At 34.8% G+C, this 21690-nt stretch overlaps 1 protein-coding gene across 2 annotated transcripts in view; it reads left to right on the plus strand.

Annotated features, from left to right (window-relative positions):
* The window catches only part of KLHL1 (kelch like family member 1), a 352516-nt gene that overhangs the window by 139831 nt on the left and 190995 nt on the right, over nucleotides 1-21690 (plus strand). For both annotated transcript variants that reach the window (XM_021697925.1, XM_021697926.1), the window contains one exon: nucleotides 15405-15601. In XM_021697925.1, the coding sequence (XP_021553600.1) occupies nucleotides 15405-15601 (197 nt within the window). The remainder of the gene's footprint in view (nucleotides 1-15404; nucleotides 15602-21690) is intronic.

The raw sequence follows: 21690 nt of genomic DNA on the forward strand, positions 1-21690 counted from the left end.
TTACTGAACTGCATCTTGGCTTCATGCTATGGGATTTCATAGACAGATTGAAAAAGAAATTGGTATGTGAAACTTAATATTTACTAGCAGTAGAAGAAAGGTTATGTCTCTTCTGCCCTGTAATTCACATTTACTTTCCGGGTCCCCAAGTAAGGAAAATCTCCCAGGTCTCATCCTATAATCTACTTTCTTATAAAATCTTGGATTTCATTTTATTGTTACTCACAATTTTATAATTCTTTACATTTTCCTGTGGGTACTAGGGATTGTATAGGGAAACTGTTTACATGTCCTTTGGGCCCTACATTTTGCTCTGGATCCTAGGAAGGCAGGCACTGAATCCTATGTCACCATGGCATGTGTGCAGAGTACACGTTATGTGTTTTTGTGCATCAATCTCATATTTGACTGTATTTTCTCAGGGTCACTTCACCTTCATTCTGATCCCAAAATATCTGCACACTTGATTCTGTTGTACTTGCAGGGTAGTATGTAGAATTTAACATCAGAAACATGTGGACTTTTCTTTGGCCTTCACCAGGACTAATATTCAACCAAAACTCACCGAGATGTGTCAACCCAGTATTCATTCAAATTGTTGGGCATTTATTCTAATTGGCATGTACTTATTTCTTACTTCTCAAGTATTTTGATTGTATTCCTTGTGCTCCCCCATTTTATACTTAGATATCTTGGACAACTTACTTAGCTTTATAGATTTTTAATATTATCAACTCTAAGAAAGGAAAATAATAATGTCTATGTAAATGAACTAATAAAACTATGTGGGTTTAGCATAATGCTGAGCATATTATAAGCACTCAATTATGATGATTATTTGTAATGGATGTTTTTATAAGTTCCATCAAATCCTTTGCACAATCCATTATAAAAAATGAAATTGGAGACAAAACTGGGGAGGGAATCATCACTTGGTCAACATTTAATAATTTTGAAACTGATTTATTATATGTGTTAGTATTATAGTATGAATTCTAATTCCTATATATAATTTGGTATACATTTTTAGTGATACTTTTTTTAAACCACTTATTTCTAATTTTACTGCCTTATATATTTTAATTATGTTTTTATCATGTATTACATTCATTATTTTAGCATATTTTATCTCATTCCACACAGTAATATCCTGAGATGGGCAACTAATCAAATCTTATTGTCAGTTACAAAAATGAAAATACCTTGATATAGAAGGCAACAAAATTCCACGGATGTGAGAGCATGGTCCAGTTTTCCCAATGGCATTCCAGTGTCCTTTCTGCTAGAGCTGAAGTTATTCAAACTTCTGCCTGATTAAAATGAGAGGGAATGCCTCTTATATGTACCTTTGTTATTACCACCTTCCATTTACCTAGTACCAACTGCCATCAAATATATTTTTTTCGGGGCGCCTGGGTGGCTCAGTTGGTTAAGCGACTGCCTTCGGCTCAGGTCATGATCCTGGAGTCCCGGGATCGAGTCCCACATTGGGCTCCCTGCTCGGCAGGGAGTCTGCTTCTCCCTCTGACCCTCCCCACTCTCATGTGCTCTCTCTCTCATTCTCTCTCTGTCAAATAAATAAATAAAATCTTAAAAAATATATATATATATTTTTTCTTATAATTACTTTCCTTTTCCACAAAATCATGAATAACCTGATGAAAGTATGTAGATACTACAAATGGAGAATTATTTGAGATTGATCACAGCACTGAAGCACTGATCATCCTCAGGCTTGGACATTCACAATTTCATAACTTTGCAAATTTAAGTCTAATTTTGTTTTGTTGTTTTTATGTAAATAAGAAGAATTATAAGAAACACTACATGTTTAACATTTAACATTTTCAGGATGTTTTACACACATCTGTGTTACTTCTGATAATATTCACCTTTATCATGTAGCTGGGAAAAATGTAGCACCAACTTCACATATGTTTCTGAACAATGCATATCTTTAAAAATACTACTGTAGTTGTGTTTTGATTATTTTTCAATACTTTGCATTTAAAATTTGATAGAGAGGATTCTTTCCTCAGATAGTATGTGGTGGAAAAGACAACTAAAAGCAATAAACAAGCAAAAACAAGCAAATAAAACAACTCCAGTCACTGCCCCCTTCTGAAGACTTCCGTAAATCACCATTTTGTCAGCTTTGCCACCTTCACTCAGTAGAGGCTTCCCCTTCATGTTGGAGACAGGAAATTCATAAAGAGAACTCTAAGAACTTTGATTTTAAATGCTTTCTCTGCCTCAGATAAAGGATGGTAAGGGCTACCCAGCAGGGAAAACTTCAGCCAGAAGTGGATGGTATGCTCAAGACATTCTAAAGGAATACCCTGATCTCTGACTACTTTATACTGTGTGGTTGAGCTTTCTTAGACCATTATAGCTCTATTGTAGCCCTCTTGTATTGTATTCCTCCACCAGAGAAAATATTCCGCTAAATGACATTCATGCGAGTCTGATGTCTGTTCCCGCCCGGTCTTTTCTTCTTCTTTGGAGAAATGTTTAGGAGTGTGTGTGTGTGTGTGTGTGTGTGTGTGTGTGTGTGGTGGGGAGTTGGGGGGGATGGGGAAGTGGGCGGTGGGGGTACTGTAAAGTATCAATAAGGAAAATCTGGACTAGTAATGAAAGTTCAGTCTTGTGAGAAGAATTGTAAAAATCACTTTAACATATAACATTTTCATTTCTAATTCATTCATGTCTACAAAATGTAAACAATACTTTGAAATATATGTCATTAATTATTTTCATGTGTTTTCCTGGACTTATATAGTTTACTTTCTGATAAATGGGCATTGCAATAAGAAATCTTAAAATTTTTTTGACACATTATTATTTTGCTTATCAAGTTAAGTTAAGGAAAATATATTTAGGACCTCAAGCACAAACTTCGTTTTTTATATGTATTTAATTTAAATTTGCCGTGTCACAAAATAGCTTCAAAGTAAAATACATTAAGAGAGGGAAATAAGGTATCAATAATGTATAGGGTGGTGTTTTGACATATATTAGAGAGTTAACTGTATATTCCTCCAATAACACTTCGTAACTATTTTGAGGCTAAGAAATATTGATTATGATTATGGGCTATTAGATGTGAAGATTTCAAGAAAAATATGAATGCTTATAGTCAGAAAATCAAAGTGGTAAATCTCTGAAAATGATCTATTTGATGGCAGAAAAGGAATAAGATAGCATATTAAACATATTTTGAGAGTCAGAATAGTACTCCAAAGAAAATTATCTGTTAAACAAACATAAAAACATCCAGCAACTCAGAAGGCTGGGAGTACAGAGGAAGTGGGTAGTATGGCTGCTGCCAGGAGAACTCTCAATCTGGGCAGATTGCCAGATGACAACATATCAAAACTGCAGCTTTTTTTATTTCCACGTCACAACCGGCCAAGTTAGTGCATAAAATCTTTAAGCATTCCAAGCTGGAGTAACTTTGTAGATAACTTCAATTCAACCTAGTTCTATAAGAACATACTTCTCCATAATGTTACTGTAACATCTGTCCGGTGAGCAGATATATTTTCTTATACTTACCCCTTTCAATCTCCCCTCTGTTTTACTGACTGAAGGAGAACAATAAAGGAAGAACAAATATAAAAAGTCATTTACAGAAGCCACAAGACTGATTTGGTCTTAATTTTGTGCCTCAGTATCTCTGATGTATAATAAGGCTTTGGACATCAAGTAAAGAAGACCTGAAAGAGGCATTCAAATTCAAATCCACAACACCCTGGTGTGATTTACACCGTAAGAGTCTTAAGATTGTTTGTATTCATAGAAATTACATACCAATTTGTTTTAGCTTCTCAGGCACCAAGATAAAGAAAGAAGCATAATCAGTTATAAAATAAAAACAAGGATTTTGCTCAACATAAACACAAGTTTCTAATATTGAAATCTGAGAAGAATATTTTTGAATATTTGAATATTTGTAAAACACCGTATGATGTACTTCAGACATCTTCACTAACATGCCAAAAGTGGATATAACAATGAATTACAGAACAATTTCTTCTGTTGGCTGATTCAAATTCAAATGATATTGCACAGACACACAGATTACTAAAAATTTCATGCATCAAACAGTAAAATATTAAAATCCAGGGATAAAACTCAGTTGGGTTGAAAGTACCTTTAATTTAAAGAGATTAGTATTGGGGCACCTGGATGGCTCAGTTGGTTAAGTGCCAGACTCTTGATTTCGGCTCAGGTCATGATCTCAGGATCATGAGGTTGGGCTCTGCGTTGCATGTGGAGCCTTCTTAAGATTCTCTCTCTCCCTCTGCCTCTGCCCCTCTGCCCCCCCCCCCACTCTCTCTCCCTTAAGGAGAGAGAGAGATCAGTGTTACTGATGGTGAACTCAAAAGAACATGTTCCACCTAAAAGTATCCTAAAATATTAAATTCTGTAATGGCCAAATGAGTATATTTGTGGTGTGTTTGATTTACCAGTTGACCAATTATGTTACTTACAGTAGAAGTTTGGATAACTCGGATAACTATGAGTTGATTCTTTTTATTTTTTATTTTTCTCACAACTAAAATTTCCTTGAGTATTGAGTGACAGCCTGTGTTACACTAAACACTCTAGCAAGTACTGGGAGTAGAAAAAAATCTATGTAGTTTATTAAGGACAGAGCTACAAGCTATGATATACTGAAAAAAAGGGGTCTACTCTGTGGTGAAAGTCAAGTAAGCTAAACACCTATGAATGAATGTGGGTGAAGTGAATGTTCAGAAAAACTCAAGATTTTTCTCAGCAAACAATTCCTGTTCTTTCCAAATGATAGACATGTGAAAACACTAGATTTAAGACAATTTAGGTAAATGAGAACATCTGGCCTGATACCCATTGGACTTTTTGAAGAAAAAGGTGTGCAGGTAGATTTAGAAAAATAATGGCCTTTATTATTACAACTGTGTATTCACTGGTCCTTGCACAGATATTTCCCTGAATTTTCTAACACTCTGAGATATATTTAGTGCTCAAAAAACATAAACCGTGCTTTTCTTATGGCTGGAATCCACATAAGACATTATTTATTAATAAGCTCTAAGTTGATAGGATTTTCCAGGCATAGCTTGTCATTCTGTTTTCTAAAACTGGTTCGCAAACAGGATTTTCTTCCAGACAAGAGGTGAAGAGAGGGACCAGGGAGCCAGTAATGTGATGCATATTAGAATAAGGAATAATTTGATGATAGCAAAAGTCCAAAGTGCAGTAAAAATCACTTTGTTTTGGTAACTGTTAAAAAGACATGTAAGCCTACTAAAAAGAATAAAATGATGTAAACCAAAATTTTCTTAACTCTCCTGCCATTTTTGAGACACTCAAAAAATGTAGTAATTTGTTGATATAAATAAATTATTAAGTAAATTATGAAGTAAATAAATGATTAAGTAAATAAATAACCAAGAATATACAAATCTCTCATGCAGAGTTCCACATCATTTATGTAATTAATCTGCCCTCAAGGAAATGGAGCATAACACCCCATTCGTTAAGTGTGGCTGTGCATAGGGACCTCCTTCCAAAAGCACAGTATGGAAAAGGAGATAAAAGGGTAATTTTACAGTGGAGAAACATGACAAACCCCACCTCTACTGTGGGGTGACCTGATTGTGTGGAGGCCAGATGCACAAGTGGTGAAAAAATTCACTCAAGGCAGAACAAAGGAGATAGAAGTTTACTGAATAATAAGAATAAAAAAGAATAATAAAGAAAGAAGTTTACTGAATACACTGTAAGGGAGCAGTGAGCAGGACTGCAAGGGAGAGACTGCCTGAAGGCAGAGTTGGGGGCTTGTAGTTAAGGAAGGAAAGGTGAGGAGGTATGGGAACATATGGAAATTTCCTTTTTGGTATCTGTGTCTGGGTATAAGTAACTCATTGTTCACCTAGGGCTTATGGATATTTTGAGGTAGGTCGCCTAATGGCCCTGTTTGTATTCAGCCCAGGGGTCACTGTGGGTTCTTTTACCTTACTCAGTTTTCCCTTGTTCAAGTTGGATACCCAAAAGCGGCCATTACATCTGTTAAGTGATCAAAGTTAACATCAATAGTGATAAGTCATGTTGATAGTATGTACCCTTGATATGATGTGATGAGACCAAAACTCGTATCCCAGTGTAATCATAATTAGACAAATCCCAATTGAGGGATGTTCTATAAAATATTTAACCGGAACTCCTCAAAACTGTCAGTCATCAAAAACAAGGAAAGTCTGAGAAATTGTCACAACCAAGAGGATCCTAAGGAGGCAAAATGACCACATGAAATATGGTATCCCGCCTGGGATCCTGAAACAGAAAAAGGGCAATCCGTAAAAAATCCAAGTAAATGAGAGTAAAGTATTGACTTAGTTAATAATAATATAACAGTATTGGTCCCTTAACATATGTATCATACTAATGTAAAATGTTAATAACTAAAGAAAATAGGTATGTATTATATGAGAAGTCTCTACTATCTTTACAAGTTTTCTGTAAATTTGAAGTATTTTAGGAAAAAAGTTTTTCTATGAATTACTTAAATATTAATTTTTAATTTTGTTTCAATTCTAGTATGGTAATGATATTATTTTTCTTTCTTTCCACTGAAGATAGAAATGGATGGATAGATTAATTTACTTTATGGATTTTATAGGCAATTTTTCATCTATCTAGAAAAATGCATTCTTTTTTCATGTAACTGATTTTATAGATAAAATATAGTTATAAAGCACAGTTGGCAATAGGATACCACTTTACCATTAAAAATATTGTAGGAAACAAACTGGGGGTTGCTGGAGTGGGGGGTGGGGTGGGAGGGATGGGGTGACTGGGTGATAGACACTGGGGAGGGTATGTGCTCTGGTAAGCGCTGTGAATTGTGCAAGACTGTTGAATCTCAGATCTGTACCTCTGAAACAAATAATGCAATATATGTTAAGAAAAAAAAAAAAAGAAGAAGAAGAAGGTAGCAGGAGGGGAAGAATGAAGGGAGGGAAATCAGGGGGAGACGAACCATGAGAGACTATGGACTCTGAAAAACAAACAGGGTTCTAGAGGGGAGGGGGGTGGGGGGATGGGTTAGCCTGGTGGTGGGTATTGAGGAGGGCACATTCTGCATGGAGCACTGGGTGTTATGCACAAACAATGAATCATGGAACACTTCATCTAAAACTAATGATGTAATGTATGGGGATTAACATAAGAATAAAAAATAAATAAATAAAAATCCAAAAAAAAAATACAGCTTAAATTCACATTCTTCTATAATCTTCACTTTTTCCACCCCATCCTATTTTACATATTTTCATCCAATACAGTGTAAATTTAAGTATATTCTCTTCTAGAAAATCACTGTAAGTCTATTGATACATATTTGGACTACTCAGTAGCTTTAGTTTTACTTATAGTGAGACTATACATATACGTAGCATGCATTCGGAGGTACCCTATTTAAAAGGCATTCCCTTCCTATTCCCAAAGTTGACTCTAATTCTATCAATCTAATTCATATACGGTCAAAATCAATTATTGGGGTTTTAGCCCATTAGTAATTATTGAGTTAGGCGTGGTCATGTGATATAATTTTTGTCAAGGCAACGTGGAAGAAAGATTTCTGGGAAATTTTGGTTAAGATTTCTTCACTGATTCAAGAGACACATGCAGGAAGGACCAATTTCTCTCCTGTCTGAATCCGAAGCTTGAAACTGTGGCAGCTATGAGGGAAACAAGGCACTTAAGAAGATGGTTGCTTTCTGATGATGTGTTGAGCCTTTCAATTAATTTTTTCTGGAGACAACCTTCCTCTGCACTTGTCAAAAGAGATTATAACAATGTCCTTATTATTTAGGAAAGTTTTCTCAGGACTTTCTGTTATAGTCACAGGCTCCGGAGGTATCCAAAGTTTCACGTAGGTATCAGATATTTTTAAGCTAATTTTCTATGGCACCTGAAGTAAAAACATGTAGATTTTCCCTATTTGCATATCTAACGCCATTTGTGAACATTATGCCTTAACAATTAACTTTGAATGTATGTGTAGAATTATGATTTTTTCATTAACAGTATTCATGTCTTCTTTTTAGGTTCAATTTTAAGTCAAATATTTGGCAGATTTTTGCCTTTTTACCATGTAAGACTGTCACAGAAATAGCCAGGTTTTGTCTATCTGTCTATCTATCTATCTATCTATCTATCTATCTATGAAAGCCAGGTTCTATATATATATAAAAACATATATATATATATATAAAGAAAAAATATCATGCATGAGGTATCTCAATTTGTGTGCACTCAAGCTCAACACTCACTAATATTCCATTTGTGCCTTCTGACCTTTACAAATGGTTGTTTCATTGGATATATTCCAAGTTGAAAAAAATAGAATATTTTAACTCTTTGAAACAAACAATGCTTATATCTTCCAAATTTGCATCCAAAGTTACCATAAGTAACTTGAAAAAATTAGTCTATAGATTACCTGTGAAAATCAAAAAAATTTCTTTTTTTTTTTTTTTACAGAAAAGGAAGAAGTGCCTGCTAAAATATGATCTAAATTATTATGAAGTGTAATGCTAAATTCAGTATTTGAATTTGGACTATTTGTTTTTACAAACAAGTAACTTACATATCCTTTGGCTTATTACATTGACTTAACATCTCTGAATCACTTTTCAAGGGTTGATCTGGGAGGATAAAGATACTAACATATGCACACACCCACACACCACTTTATATGTTAGATTTACATTTATAAGATTATTTTAACAATATCTTGATCAGGTATTTTAAATGGTAATAGCATATATGAAATTGCCATAAATATAATATGTTCTATATATTGTAAACTCTTAAGAAAAAAATTTAACACATAACACACAATTTCTCTAAATTATAATATAATATCTTTGTGATTTTCTTAGTAAAGTTTGAATTAAAGCCCTCAGAAAATATAGGTACTAGTCTGCCCAACTCATCTTTGCTGGCATTTAAGTATTCCTTTTAAAGTCTTTATTAACGAATAATTGACATACAATAAACTGCATATATATAAGGTATACGATTTGACTTTTTGACATATGTATACACCCATAAAACCCTTACCATAATCAGAGTAATGACTATATTCATCACCCACTTTTCTGATCCATCTTGTTGCCCCTCCTTGCCCCGACTCCATCCTCAGGTACTGATGATCTGATTTATGTCATAATAGTGTAAATGCTTAAGGCTTTTAATTAAGTTGGGTCATAAGGTTTATTTTTTTTGTCTGGTTTCTTTTATTCAACATAATTATTTTGCACTCAGCATACTTCACCATGATGTTGCATGTATCAATCGTTCTTTCCTTTTTATGAGTAGTATTTCATTGTAGCCCCCCTTATTTGCAGTTTTGTTTTCAACAGTTTCAGCTATCCAAGCCAGATGATCCTCCCTCTGACACATTGTCAGAAGGTCAACAGTAAGGTCACGTGAGGTCACAATGCCTACCTCATTCCCCTCACTTCATCTCATCACATAGGCATTTTATCATCTTACATCATCATAAAAAGAAGGGTGAGTACAGCAGAGTACAGAGAGACCACATTCACACAACCTTTGTTACAGTATATGGTTATAACTGTTCTATTGTATTATTGGTTATTTTGTTAATCTCTTACTGTGCTTAGTTTGTACATTAAACTTTATCATAAGTATGTATGTATAGAAAAAAAAAACAGTATATATAACGTTAAGTACTATCCATGGTTTCAGGAATCGACAGATTCAGGAATCCCCTGGAGGTCTTGGAAAAGATACCCCACAGATAAAGGGAACTACTGTACTACAATTTGTTCATCCATTCACTTGTTAATGAACATTTAGGTTGTTTCCAGTGTTTGGCTATTACAAAATAAATCCACTATCAACATTCATATACAAGGCTTTTATATCAACATATTGTTTTATTTTTTCTTGGGTTAATACTTAGGAGTGAAATGGCTGAGTCATTTAAGAGGTGAAATTGTAAGACTGTTTTCCAACATGGATACACCATTTCACATTTCCACCAGCAGTGCTGATGCATCTGTGCTGGTATTTCATTGTGCTTTTAGCTTCCTTCCACCTAAACATTAATAATGTGGAGCATTTGCATCCATGTATCTTCTTTTATGGAACATCTGTTTAGATCATTGGCCCATTAAATTTTTTTTTCTTGTTATTGAGTTTGAGAGTTCTTTATGTATTCTAGATGCAAGTACTTTACCAGACATATGATTTTGCAAACATTTTTTTCCCAGTCTGTGGTTCATCTTTTTGTCCCTTTAATATTGTCCTTTGCAGTGATTTTTATGAAGTCCAATTTAACATTTTTTTAAAGATTTTTTATTTATTTATTTGAGAGAGAGAGAATGAGAGAGAGAGCACGAGAGGGGGGAGGGTCAGAGGGAGAAGCAGACTCCCTGCCGAGCAGGGAGCCCGATGCGGGACTCGATCCCGGGACTCCAGGATCATGACCTGAACCGAAGGCAGTCGCTTAACCAACTGAGCCACCCAGGCGCCCCTAACATTTTTTTCTTGTCGATTATGTTTTTGATGTCTTATCTAGGAAATCTTTAACTTAAGGTCATAAAAATGTTCTGTTTTCTTATAGAAGACTTATAGTTTTAGTTTTTACATTTAGGACTATGATCCATTCTGAGTAATCTTTTTTCTTTCATTAGCCCATCACATTTATTATTTTGTGTTCTGTAAGTTAGCTTTTCATGCATAAGAGTTGCTTGACCCCAAACTTTTTGCCCCAAGTCTAATGTCTTAAAACATTAACCATTTATTTAGTTTATAAGTTTGTGGCTTGTCAATTGGCTGGACTTGGCTGAGAATATTTTCTGGTGTTTTGGAACAAAGCTCAATCATGTATTGGTGCTCAGTTGTCTGTCAGCAATATAGCCATCTACCAACAGATATAGTAAATCACTGAACTAGGATGGCTCAAAGGACTCAGCACATAGTCATACCAATGGTCATGATTTGTTATGGCAAAAGGATTCAGTGCACAGTCAGGGAAGGGAACCGGGTGAAGCCCCAGAGAAACAAGGCACAAACTTCCAAAAGCTCCATTCCAAGTGGAATCACACAGGGCACACTTCATGTCCTCTTCAATGAGATGTGACAAAGCATGTGAATTGTTGCCAACCAGGGAGTTTCATTAGAGACTCAGTGCCCTGGGTTTTTATGGAGATCTGATCACATAGGCTGCCTCTGCTTAGCATGTGCCCAAATTCAAGACTCCCAGAAGGAAAGCAGGTGTTCAGCATAAGCCACATTGTTTATACAAACACTTTAGGTACAATGAGCCATTTGTATTAGTTAATGGTGGGGACCCCTTTGAAATCTAATTTTTCAGACACCTGTCAAGGGCAAATCTTGCAAGCAGGCCTTTTCAAAAATAGTAGGCCAGAGCTACCGTGTTAATTTTTTTTCTGTATAATTGCTATTGAAAACAGCTAGTTAATAGGGGCGTTTGGGTGGCTCAGTCAGTTAAGCATCTGCCTTAGGCTCAGGTCAGGATCCCAGTGTCCTGGGATCCAGTCCTGCATCAGACTCTCTGGTCAGCAGGGAGTCTGCTTCACCCTCTTCCTGCCTCTCCCCCCCTGCTCCTGTGCTCTCTCTCCAATAAATAAATCTTAAAAATACAGAAAACAATTAGTTAAAATTAAAGGAAGTTATTCTCCTAATGTTCTGAAATCAAAATAGAATCTATAAAAGCCATGCCCCATCTTCATTTATCTCTTTTATCTGATTTTCACAGGACCCATGCTAGGAAGCATATAAACATCTTTTTGGCAATCTTACTGAAAGTTTTAGGTAAAATTCCCCTGAAGGTCTGAAATCATCACAATATTTTAAAAGATATAAATGATATCAAAAGTTGTTATGCAGGGGCACCTGGGTGGCTCAGCCGTTAAGCGTCTGCCTTCGGCTCAGGTCATGATCCCGGGGTCTTGGGATCGAGCCCCGCATCGGGCTCCCTGCTCAGCAGGAAGCCTGCTTCTCCCTCTCCCACCCCCCCTGCTTGTGTTCCCTCTCTCGCTGTGTCTCTCTCTGTCAAATAAGTAAATAAAATCTTTAAAAAAATAGTTGTTACGCTTATAATCACTTATAAATAACAGATTTTAATGTAGTCATGTTATCTCCTTTTTATTTCATATTTTTATCCTTATAAGTTTAGGTACACATTTCATAAATCATTTAGAATCTATAAAATACAGGTTTCTATAACCCATAGAATACTTCATTATGGTGCTTACTATAATATCATACCCTAAAATCTGTATCAATAGCTGCACTGACATAATTTATCTTAAAATCATTCGAGTTTGTATGAATCTTTCAACTTCAGATGAATATTTTGTTTGACATTATTATTGAATGATAATGTGAAATGTAAAAACCTCCAAGAATGGTATTGGCAAATGTGTCCTCTGCTGAACTGACCTATGATACTCAATATTCTATTAGTTGATAATATCCGAGTAATAGGATCCTTGTGCATTTATCAAAATCTTGTATGTTTAAAAATAACTTTTATTATTGATAATGTCCCTCTTTTATATTAAAATTAAACTTTAGGTAGCTAATTTAATTGGAAATTAATACATAATAAAAAAGTATTTTAATTTTGTTCTTATACACTGTTCCTTTCAACTTATTGTTTCCACTTTACCTGTTTTTTTTTCATTAAATCCCTTGCTACACTTGGAAGCATGCTTTAGATTCCTTTGCCGTCTTATTCTATCAGTGACACTCATAAATAAAATATAATACTCTTTAACTATTAAACATTTTAATTTATAGGTGAAATGTCATGTTTGAAAGCAATGTTATCCCCCACCCAACAGATTACTAATTATAAAGGAAAAAAATACTTTAAAATGAAGAAGTCTTCATTTCTCCCTCTCCCCACTCATGTTCTCTCTCTCTCAAATAAATAAAGAAAATCTTTAAAAAATTAAAAAAAAAACTGAATGTGGTAAAGTTATATAAAGACAGAGCAGTAGAAATAAAATGAATCCATGATCAAAGAAAAAGAATGACATTATTAAAACTCAGGAATAAAAATTGATGTTTATGAATTAATTAAAAATTCTGTGAAATGAATAATTCCTATTGGTAGAAATTCTATTAAAAGTTATTTAAATTTTTAATAAGTCAAGGTTAAACAGTGTATAAGATATAGCAAAAAGTATGAGTTTAAGGTAGATATGAAAATATAAATTGAATACAAATAATTCTCATGGAGAGAACTTCTAGAAGTAAAAATAAAATATTTCTAAAGTTTAACATATCAAGTTTAAACAAAATATTAAGTATACTGGAGAGAGAATTAGTGAATGGAATACATAAAGAAATTATAGATATGGAGGACAGAATGATTTGATCCAATACATAGCCCTTAATAATAGTGTCTAAGAGAAAACTGAAGAAGCAAAAGTAAGGAGGAAGAATCATTTCCATAAAAATAGGCAATACTTTTCCAGAATTTCCATATTTAGCAAGGTCAATAATTTCTGAGCAAAATTAATAAAAATAAATTTTCTAAAAACTCAAGTTCATTACTATTACTTTATATTATGCATTAATAAGACCCAAAAAAGTTGATTCTCTGAAATGATTAAGCAATCCACTGAAAAATAGGTTAATTTAACAAAATAAGGATGACAGAAGGCAAAACTAAAAAATCCATAGTATGAAAAATTTCCCATAATTTTAGATACACACTAACTAAAATAAAATTAAAACTACAATTTAGAGTAGATTGGACTGCAAGAATCAATAAAACCAATAAACCAATAAAACTAAAAATGTATTTGCGTACTGGAGTTTATTATTTAAGTATTATTAGTTTAAATATTTAATATTATTATTTGAAACTAGTACTTCTTGATGTAGATTCAGGTACCCAGGCTCCTTACTCTTTGTGCATCCTCCATCCACCAGGGTTTTATGTCATGTTTACTTTGCTGATAGGAGACAAAGAGAGCTTGGATGAAGCACATTCATGTCGTAAATGCCTTGGTGTGGTAGTAATACACAACCCTTTACTCATAGTCCATTGACAGGTATCACGATATTAACATGTGGCCTGGCCCTGTGTTCAGGAAAATGAGTGAATCTATTTCTAGTGAAGGGTAGCAGTCTGTGCCACAAAAACTAAGATGGAATAAGCCATTTGTATGACTTAGAAATATTCACTCAATACTGAGTGACACATAGAAAATCTGAATGGGGAATAAACTTATTAAAGATGTGTTAAATTGCAGGGCACCTGGGTGGCTCAGTCATTAAGCATCTGCCTTCGGCTCAGGTCATGGTCCCGGGGTCCTGGGATTGAGCACCGGGAAGACTGCTTCTCCCTCTCCCACTCCCCCTGCTTGTGTTCCCTCTCTCGCTGTGTCTCTCTCTGTCAAATAAATAAATAAAATCTTTAAAACAAATGTGTTAAATTGCTAAATGAAACCTAACCCCAAATAGTTAAGCCTGGAAGCCTTCACGGGAATGTTTTACAAACATTACAGGAATAGCCCCATTCATTAATAAATTATTCCAGTCGTTAGATAAAAGAAGCACTAAGAGATCTCAATTTTTTAGGTTAACTGATAAAAAAAAAGAAAAAATATAGAAAATTATAATCATGGGTATGGTGAGTTAAATACAATATTAGCAATCTACAATACATGTATTATATATGTATATAGATAATTTACATAATTATCTATATACATATATTCATTATCCACACATAGGTGCTTCATACTAATAAACACATGAATGTATTGTCAGAAACTTCATGAACCTTTGGTCTCCAAAGCTTGTAGACACGTTTTGTGAAACTTACTTTTTATTCTTCTTTTTTTCTTAATTCACAACAAAAGGAGCAAGCATAGTTCCTTCTGAAGTGGACACAGGTAATTAGTACGTACTAGATGATTTTGAACATTACATGAAGTAAGAAATGCAAGATGCTTAAAACAGTTGTTGGCTTTTAGTGAGTTATATTTATCTTGGTTATGGGTCTAGGTTCAGGTCATTTCTAGCAGACTGGCCTAATGTTTTAAATAATACAATGGGGGCGCCTGGGTGCCTCAGTTGGTTGAGCGACTGCCTTCGGCTCAGGTCATGATCCTGGAGTCCCTGGATCGAGTCCCGCATCTGGCTCCCTGCTCGGCGGGGAGTCTGCTTCTCCCTCTGACCCTCCCAACCCTCCCCCCTCTCATGTGCTCTCTCTCTCTCTCAGTCTCTCTCTCGTAAATAAATAAATAAAATCTTTAAAAAAAATAAAAATAAAAAATAAATAAATAATACAATGGTACATGGTTTAAACAGTTTCATAATTCTCTTCACCTACTGTTTAGGTTGCTTGGAATTAAAGGAAGACACCATTGAAAACCTTCTTGCTGCAGCGTGCCTTCTTCAGCTTCCCCAAGTAGTGGAAGTGTGCTGCCACTTCCTCATGAAGCTGTTGCACCCATCCAACTGTCTGGGGATCCGAGCCTTCGCAGACGCTCAAGGGTGTATTGAGTTAATGAAGGTAGCCCACAGCTATACAATGGTAAGGAGATTTAATATTTTAATCATAGAGGCAGAGCTGTATTATCAGAGGTTAAAACAATTACTGTCTTTGCATCGAATGACTTCTTTCTGTTTAAAATGACTTCTACGGGCGCCTGGGTGGCTCAGTTGGTTAAGCGACTGCCTTCGGCTCAGGTCATGATCCTGGAGTCCCGGGATCGAGTCCCGCATCGGGCTCCCTGCTCGGCAGGGAGTCTGCTTCTCCCTCTGACCCTCCCCCCTCTCATGCTCTCTCTCACTCTCTCTCTCAAATAAATAAATAAAATCTTTAAAAAATAAATAAATAAATAAAATAAAATAAAATAAAATGACTTCTACAAGCTTGGCACATTTCTATTACGGGGCACAATGTAGTATATAGTATTTTATAATAGCAAAGTAAAAAAAAAATAAAGCGTATTCATAATGGACTTTATATCTACATTGCCTATAAATAGTAAAAAAAGCCACAAAGCAATTAAAGACTGCTTAAGATTTTAGAAGTTGTTTAAGTGAATCTTTCTCATTGCTCCTGGCATATCTATCTTTTTATATCTACTTCCACAGCTACCCTTTTTTTTTCCCTTTTCTTTCTAGAAAAGAGTGACCAGTCTGTGCCACAAAAAAACTTTTCTTTTGCCTTTTTTTCTTACAACCTTTTTACTATGGAATAAGTTGTTATCGACCAAAATTCAATGTTGAAGTCTTACCCACAATGTGTTAGTATGTGGAGATGGGGGCTTTGGGTTGTAATTCGGTTTGGATGAGGTCTTGAGGATGGGTCCCTCTTGATGAGATTAGTGCTCTTATAGGGACACATACCAGAGAGTTTGCCTCTTCTCTCTCTCCACCTTGTGAGGCCACAGTAAGAAGGCAGCCACCTGCAAGCCTCTAGAAGAGAGCCTTCACCAGGGACCCCAATCAGTCTACCCCTTCATCTTAGACTTCCCAGTCTCCTGAATATGGGAAAGAAATTCCTGTTCCTTAAGCTACCCAATCAGTAGTATTGTGTTATAGCAGACTGAGCTCACTGATACATTTTCATCGTAGCACATTATGTTTGGTATGACTTTGCCTATATGATTTGTGGATGAAAAAAATCATACTTACAGTATATATTATAAAGTATTTATTGGTAGAGTAAATATTGGATTTCAGAACTCCTGGAAACTGCTATAGTAAGTGAAAATATTTAGATGTTTAAACCAACCACTCTACATTTTTTTTTCTATAACTGACTTTCTGTACCATTTTAATGATGGGCTTAAATGGAGTGAATATCACTCGGTAGATATTCCAAAAATGATTTAAATCTATTTATATTCTTCTCTTTGATTTTTTTCTATATATACATAAGTATTTTAACAGCTTTATAGAGATGCCAAAAATCATTTGGATTGCACACTTTAAATGTGTGAACTTTGTGGTGTGGGATTTTTTTTCATGTGATTTCCTTTCTAGAATAGAATAATCAGTTATAACAATTCATACAATATTTCATACCCTAGAAATAATCATCCTAAAAGCACTTAATCTAGTTTCTGGCATATAGTAAGTCCTATATAAGATGTTAGCCATTTTTCTTATTTTCATTATTAATATTATTAATGATTTGATTGTTATTATTGAAACAACCAATTGTAGAATATAGAACTTTCCCTTTCCAACACAAGGGAAGAATTTATATGAGTTAAATCTCATTAAGCTTTGTAGTTGCTACTTATTAAAAACTCTTATTTTAAGATTCAACATCTTTTCAGATCACTAATGACTGTCAGCCATTTAAAAGTCTTCTAATTGTTATTATTATACAGAATTTCAATATTATTTTATTTTTCTTCTTTAATCCTTTAAGCAGATTAGTAAATTAAATGAAAATAAACAAATAAAAGGAGGGAGATCTATGCTTTTTAATTCTATTGTCAAATTTTTCCTCTGAAATATTCCATGACAGGGCATAGGACTGCTACTGAAATTACATGAACCATGTAAAATCAATGTAAACAAATAGTTCATCAGCCAAAATATCAAAGTCCAACTGCAGTCATTTAATTATGCACATTTCATTACAATTAGGAGTTCCTGGCTTAGCTAAGCCAAAGAACAATATGCCTCCATATCCAGAGGGATAATGGTCCCCTCTGGTCTAGTTTGAAATTATTAATTTAGTAATAAAGACGTTTTTCCTGCAGCTGCTTGGACTGCTCTGCAATTTATCACACAACAATAACAATATTTTTTCTTTAGACATTTTAAAATGTATATTCTATAGTAAAATATATTTAAAACCAAAATATAAAAGAGTTCTAGTTAATATTCTTAACATTCTAAACAACTCTAATTTATTTTTGAGACTATGAATGGATTATGTGTTGTGTCATGTCTGTTGAAAATTAAATGGTTTCAAATTCTTTTGGAAACATGAAGCTCCATCATTTTCAAGATGCTCACAGATTACCATTTTAGTGAAGAAAATTTACTGACCAGTTTTCTTCCTACACCACTATTTTCTCTCAGTTCTAACACTTTAAAATGACTGTTTTGCATCTTATGTTATAATTTTTCACCATATCTTTGCTTCTGATCCTTGTTTAATCACGCATGTGTCCTCATCTAATCTATTCAATCTGTGCTTTGAGAGCAAACTTATAATATTATCAGTTTTTTTTCTTTTTAACTGCTTTAATATAGCAAATCATCCCAGGTTTCCTGGTACATCTGGGACTAAATTCTTTATTGGCTCTTATTATTTATTTGCTTATTTTATAAGTAACACTTTTTTTTCTAATTTTTAATTTCCTTGCTAAAATTTTTAGATATGAACTTGACCTTGAATGGCTAGATCTTACCTTGCTAGCTGCCTGCGTCTTTCTATTTATATCCTTTGCTAACTTTCTTTTAGAAATTTCACCCAGTTATTTGGCTTCAGCTATTGATTTTGTGTGGATGATTTCAAAATCTATTCAGGAAGGTGACCCAACTTGGCAGTGGTTCATGTGCAAAATACTGGAAAATTTTGAATGAAGCTCAGTATTATGTAGAAGTGTGAAACTAATTCTAAAACATTAATTTAAACTTTGGCTGCATGAATATATAAACAGCACCAAAATAATTGAAGGAAATAGTCCCCCCTCTATTATTAGTCAGAGTTCATTATGAGACCTGTGCTTAATTTTGGACATCATATTTTAAAAGCATTAGTGAGTGACAAATAGAAACAGATGAGAATAACAAGAATAGCAAATATTTTATAATCATGTCATATGAAGGGACTTTGAAAGACATTTGGGTTCCTGTAGCTGAATAATATTATGGCAGGAAGAGTCATCTTCACATATTTGTTAGAATAGACTTCTGTCTAAAACAGTGTTGTGTAAATGTTTCTCATTCTGTTTTTCATTTTAGTAGTAGTCTTCTGTTCAAATTAAAGGTTATATGAAAGAATAATACTAAGGTTGATTTCCTTTTTGTGAAGATGAATGGGAAGTCCAGAAGTCTATGTCAGTCATCTGATCTTTCTTTCTCCGCTGGGTTGTCTATTTCTACTTATCATCACTGCCACTTCCCTCCAAGGTCATCGGGCCTTTTGAGGAGACTCCTGGAACTGCATCTCCCAGAAATACTCTCTCCATTTGGTTCTCGGTTAGAGTTTGCCAATAACAAGCATCCATGTAGGGGATGGAAAGTAGAAGAGGTGAAGGGTACAACTTCACAAGCAGCCAAAAGCAGAAAAGTGGACGAATGGAAAATTGAAATAACTGCTTTGCAAGCCTTTGAAAGCAGTGTACTTCCCTGCTGGACACTGAGACCTGGAGGTTCTTGGGGAATGGAGTGCCTTTGCTGAGTGTTTTTGAGAACAATTCACATAGAACTGAAGGTTGAGACCATTAACATAAAGTTCCTGACCTTCACTTGCACCACCTGTCAATTCACTGTCCACAAATCTTTCTTGTATTGAACATAGAGTGGCTTGTTTTCCTAATCCAACACTTATCTCAAAAGAGCAGATTCACAGTCCATATTTGGAGTCCTCCACACCTAGCTTCTAAACCACTCCCCTGGCATTTTTCCTCAAAAATTAATGGAATTGACTTCACCCCTCCTAAACACGTGCTGTGAATTCCCTTCACTTATACTTTACTCATGATATTTCTCTTGCCTGGAATCTCTGGTATCTAATTCTAAATAACCCCTCCGTTTCCAGTTTTAGTTCATCCATGCCTAAGAAATATCTTAAAACTTTTCATGGCATTCTTTCTCTCCTTTGAAATCTTAGTATTCCTCTATTTAGGATTATGTGGCATCATTATAAATTTCCTTATACAATTAATTACCTTTTTCTGTCTTTGTGACTGGTCATCACAACTCTTTTGCAGAATCCTTTATGATAGAATAAGTATTCTCTGTGGAAATGCATTTTGTCCTGACAAAGTATCTAGTACATTGTAATATATTAACATATTTCCTTTGGATAGTCTTTTAAGATTGTGACTCTCAGCACTCATGAATTCAGTGATTCAAGAAGACCACACATGGTTTTCCTCTTTCTTTTCAGTCTCATTTCTTACCATTATTTTCCCTATTCACATAGTTCCAGCCACACCGATCTTTTTTTTTTTAAAGATTTTATTTATTTATTTGAGAGAGAGAATGAGAGACAGAGAGCGTGAGAGGGAAGAGGGTCAGAGGGAGAAGCAGACCCCCCGCCGAGCAGGGAGCCCGATGTGGGACTCGATCCCGGGACTCCAGGATCACGACCTGAGCCGAAGGCAGTCGCTTAACCAACTGAGCCACCCAGGCACCCCCAGTCACACCGATCTTACTGCTGTTTGACTACACCAAGCATCTCACCTGATGACCTTTGTGTTTGCTCTTTCTTCCCTCTGCCAGAAACACTCTTCTACCAAACATCTCTATACCCTTACACTGTTTCATATCCTTTAGAGTACTTATGAGTTTCTGGCTTTATATTTTTTTTATTTTGTCATTGTTTTGTTGCTTTCTTCTCTACCATTACTATGGCAGTTTCTTGGTAGCATTTTTTTAAACATCTGTACCTTAAGTGCATAGCATTTATTGTTGAGTGAAAGAGTGAGTGACTGTTGAATACTCTATACCAGGAACTATAGTAGGTGGCGCTGGAGATACAATGGTGACCAAAATAGACATAGATTGCCCTTAGAATAAAGATGAATATGTTGAATGCAAATAAATTACTACTATAAATGACAATTATATATATTCATAATATATTTGCATACATGTATTTATATGGTAACTATTCTAAAGGACTGTAAGATGCTGTGGAAGAGTAAAACAGCCTTATACTGAGTTGTAAAGGATGAGGCAGAATTCATCAGGGGAAAGTTGGCTAGAGAACGTTCATGATGAGCCAATGATCTGAGGTGGGAAGGAGCTTATTCTGTTTAAGGAAATTCAAGTGTGATGGGATGGTAGAGCAGAAAGGAAGAGAGGTGGATGATAAGGTTAAAGATTTAGGCCGAGCCAATTTTCCAAGGTTACTGAGAATTTGTTAAGGATTCAGGTTTTTATATTGAATATAATGGTATATCATTGAAAGTTTTTTGAGCAAGTAAAAGCCAAGATTTAATTTAAAGACTAGTTGTCAGACTGACATGAGGAGGAGGCAAGTAGAGAGACTAAGAATAAAGGTTGGCACTTCACTAGAGGCCTATATGTATATTGGATGAGTGAGAAAGAAAAAGAGAAACTGAGGTAACTCTAACTTCTGCCATTGTGTTTGACAGCAATGCTTTTCACTGCTGGTGCTGGTGGTCTACAAGTTAAGTGTACCTAGTATATATCAGGTATTGTTCTAGGTGTTAAACATACTGAATTTAATCCTTTCAAAACCCCTGCAAAGTATGTGTCATACCCATTCCAAAAATGATAAAACTAAGATTCAGGGGTATTCAATAATTTACTGAAGAATCATATCAAGAACATGCTAGAAGGGGGATTTAAGCCTAGTGCTGTCTTACTGCAAATTAGGTGTTCCATCTAATATGCTAATGATCCACAGTGATTACATTTTATCCATTATATCAAATCAGATTTCTGATGTCCAGA

Source organism: Neomonachus schauinslandi, chromosome 3 (assembly GCF_002201575.2).
Source record: "Neomonachus schauinslandi chromosome 3, ASM220157v2, whole genome shotgun sequence".
Lineage (NCBI taxonomy): Eukaryota > Metazoa > Chordata > Mammalia > Carnivora > Phocidae > Neomonachus > Neomonachus schauinslandi.